Here is a 3,732-nt window from a genome sequence, read left to right on the forward strand (position 1 = left end):
AAAAAAAAAAAAAAAAAACAAATTAGGGCTGACATGGGGCTGACTACCAATCAAGAACTAATCCTCCCAGTCTTGGGACTGACTTGTTCTAAATTGGATCTGACCTCTCAAGCCTCAGATTGACCTCCCACCTCCCAAAGCTACACCTCTCAGAACCCAGGGACAAGCCCCCTAACTCCAGCATGGACTTGATAGGAGACAGATCAGCTTCTCCTCATCCAGGAACGAACTGTACTGACCTCACTGATATCTACTTCTTGACCACAGCGAATTTTTCTTGTTTTCTGGGTAAAGCCTGCTCAGAACTGAAACTAGTCATTTATTAGCCTCTCTCTCACACACACACAAACAAATCATTTGCCTCCTCCACCCTTGGCCCAGTGTCCAGGCCCCCCTAGTCTTACACTTAAAGAAAGGCAGAAGATAGAAGAAGGAGGCAGAGGGTTGGAGAGAACAGGCTAAGGGAGAAAGGAGACAGTCTATAGAGAGGATAAGGGTTTGGGTTGAGGATAGAGAATGGAGGACCAAGAGCCCTCCACTTCCCAAAACCCTTAGATCACCACTGCAAGCCTCACCCCGAAAACTGAGCTTCACTTGTCAGTCATGGGTGCCAGGCAGCCCTGTTAGTCGCCGCACACACACGATCAGAGCCATAGTCCTAGTGCCCCTGGCACTCCCTCTGCCTGCCTGACCTCCAGCCCACCCACCTGAATCGCCTCTGACTCACTGGACTAACCCAGCAAGTTCAGCAATCCCTGCCCTTTAGTCAAACACACAGATAGCAAGTTGGGGGGGGCGGTCATGGGTAGGGAAGTAGGAGGGGACTGAGAATTGGGGGTAAGGTCTTGTAGTTAGCTCAATCCTCCCTGCTTGCACTAGCTGGAAGCTGACAGGACTACTTCACCCTCCATCCTAAATCCTTGTGGGATAGGTCCTAGGATAGGGTGAGAGTGGAGGCAAGGGGAGAAAGCAGGACCTTAGTCTGGTCCCTGCTAGCCTATGAGGCCCCAAGAGCATGGGGCTTATATTCTTTCTTATTCATCTTTCTCTCCTCTATGCCCAGTTCAGGTTGTGGTTAATGGTAGTCTTTCAAAACACTGTCTAAATAAGTTGGGTGTGGTGTCTCATGCCATTAATCTCAGCCCTCTGGGAAGCTGAGGCAGGTGGATCGCCTAAGCTCATGAATTCAAGACTAGCTCTGAGGTAGAGTGAGACCCTGTCTCTAAAAATAGCCAGGCATTGTGGTAGATGCCTGTTAGTCCCAGCTACTCCACAGGCTGAGGCAAGAGAATTGCCTGAGTCCAAGAGTTTGAGATTGTTGTGAGCTATTAGGCCATGGCACTCTACCAAGAGCAACAAAGTGAGACTCTGTCTCAAAAAAAAAAAAAAAAGCACTCTCTAAATAAATGGACAGGCTCGGTGCCTGTGGCTCAAGTGGCTAAGGCACCAGCCACATACACCTAAGGTGGCGGGTTCGAATCCCCAGTCCGGGCCTGCCAAACAACAATGATGGCTGCAACCAAAAAAAAAAAAAAAAAAAATGCCGGGCGTTGTGGCGGGCACCTGTAGTCCCAGCTACTTGGGGGGCTGAGGCAGGAGACTCGCTTGAGCCCAGGAGTTGGAGGTTGCTGTGAGCTGTGATGCCATAGCACTCTACCCAGGGGGATAGCTTGAGGCTCTGTCTCAAAAAATAAATAAATAAATAAATAAATGGACAGATTAATAAATGAATGCTGTACCCTCCGGCAATAGTGCTATGGGCATTCAACACATTTATAGAACTAATGAATGACTTAATGTGTGCCCCTAGCTTATATATAGTAGATGTTCAAGCCAGAAGGCAACAATCCTTAGCTTGGGGTCCTAGGGCCCCAGTAGGACCATAGAAAGGTTCCATGGACAGGGACCCAAAGTGAACCTCCTTTGTGACCCCAAAGGAGTTCATAGTCTACAAACCTTTGAAATTTTCTGTAATATATTGAGCATGTTAATTATTTTCTGGACAAAGAGCTCCTTAGCTTAATAACCCTTAAACTGGCTCGGCGCCTGTGGCTCAGGCAGCTGGGGCGCCAGCCACATACACCTAAGGTGGCGGGTTAGAATCCCCAGCCCGGGCCCGCCAAACAACAATGATGGCTGCAACCAAAAACTGGCCAGGCGTTGTGGCCGGCGCCTGTGGTCCCAACTACTTGGGAGGCGGAGGCAGGAGACTCCCTTGAGCCCAGGAGTTGGAGGTTGCTGTGAGCTGTGATGCCATGGCACTCTACCCAGGGGGGATAGCTTGGGGCTCCGTCTTAAAAAAAAAAAAATAACCCTTAAACAGACAGGCAATACTTTTAGTGAATGAAGTAATGAATGCATCCTGAAGTCTGGACCAGCAATATGTACCAGAAACTATGCATTAACTGCATTTCATAGCCATCCATTTCATTATTCTTTTTTTTTAATCCCATTTAATTATTTATTATTTAACGCATTTAATTATTCTATTTAATAACACTTCCTACATGCAGGACTTGTGCTGTACTGCCCTGTAGGGGGTTCAGCCACACGGAAGTGAATCAGAGGTGTTCCATCTGTGAAGCCTGCAATTCCCATGAGATAAGGAAAGGGTCTGAGACCAGGGAGGTCAGAAGAGGGAGGTGAGAGGAGCTTTTATTTCTTTTAGACAGTCTTCTTTGTCGCCCCGGTAGAGTGCCATGGCACATAGCTCACAGCAACTTCAAACTCCTGGGCTCAAGTGATTCTCTTGCCTCAGCCTCCCAAGTAGCTGGGATTACAGGCACCTGCCACAACGCCCAGCTATTTTTAGAGGTGGGGGTCTCCATCTAGCTCAGACTGATCTTGAACTCATGAGCTCAGGTGATTCCCCTGCCTGGGCCTCCTAGAGTGCTAGGATTGCAACGTGAGCCACTGCACCCAGTCCCTGAAGGAGTTTTTTCATTTTTCTATATATATATTTTTTGAGACAGAGTCTCACTATGTTGCCCTCAATAGAGTGCTGTGGTATGCTTACAGCAACCTCAAACTCAGGCGATTCTCTTGCCTTAGCCTCCCAGGTAGACTGGACTGTTGTTGTTGCAGTTGTCATTGTTTGGCAGGTCCGGGCCGGGCTCAAACCCACCAGCTCCAGTGTATGCAGCCGGCGCCCTAACCACTGACCTATGGGCACCAAGCCCTGAAGAAGTTTTTAAAAGGGCTGAAAGGACAGGCATCCAGGGTGGAATGCAGAGTGTGTTCTGAGACATGTGATTTGTTTGGTTTGACCTGAACACCAGGAATATGTACTAGGCAGCAGCAGCAGATAAGATTAGATAATCAGAGGAGCTAAGTCTTGCTATGTGACTTTGAGTCAGACACCATCCCTCCTGTTTCAGCTTTTTGATGTCAGTCCTAGGGAGGGAAAGCCCTATTCTGCCTATTTCTCTGTTGTTAGGTATTCAAATGAATTGGAGGGGCGGTCTATAAAACACCAGACGAGAGGTATGGGTTGTTCTGTTTCTAAGCAAGGCCCAGGTTAGATCTGAAGACAAAGACGCTCAGTTGTTGAGGGAGGGCTTTACCTCCCTCTTTTAACAAATGAGGACACTGGGACCCAAAGGAGTTCATAGTCAGACAAGAAACGGGCCAGGAGCAGGGGGTGGCAGATAAGAATTGCTTAGTTTGGCTCCATGCCTGTGGCTCAACCGGCTAAGGCACCAGCCAGATACACCTGAGCTGGCAGGTTCGAAT

General features: G+C 48.4%; 1 protein-coding gene across 1 annotated transcript in view; it reads right to left on the reverse strand.

The window, feature by feature from the left end:
- The window catches only part of LOC100960267 (fer-1-like protein 4), a 37,486-nt gene extending 36,832 nt beyond the window's left edge, over nt 1–654 (reverse strand). Inside the window, 2 exon segments of the mRNA XM_023512138.1 lie at nt 240–295; nt 576–654. Coding sequence (XP_023367906.1) covers nt 240–295; nt 576–654 — 135 coding nt within the window.
- Between the last annotated feature and the right edge of the window lie 3,078 nt (nt 655–3,732).

Source organism: Otolemur garnettii, unplaced genomic scaffold, assembly GCF_000181295.1.
Source record: "Otolemur garnettii isolate 467f Iridium unplaced genomic scaffold, OtoGar3 scaffold00025, whole genome shotgun sequence".
NCBI lineage: Eukaryota > Metazoa > Chordata > Mammalia > Primates > Galagidae > Otolemur > Otolemur garnettii.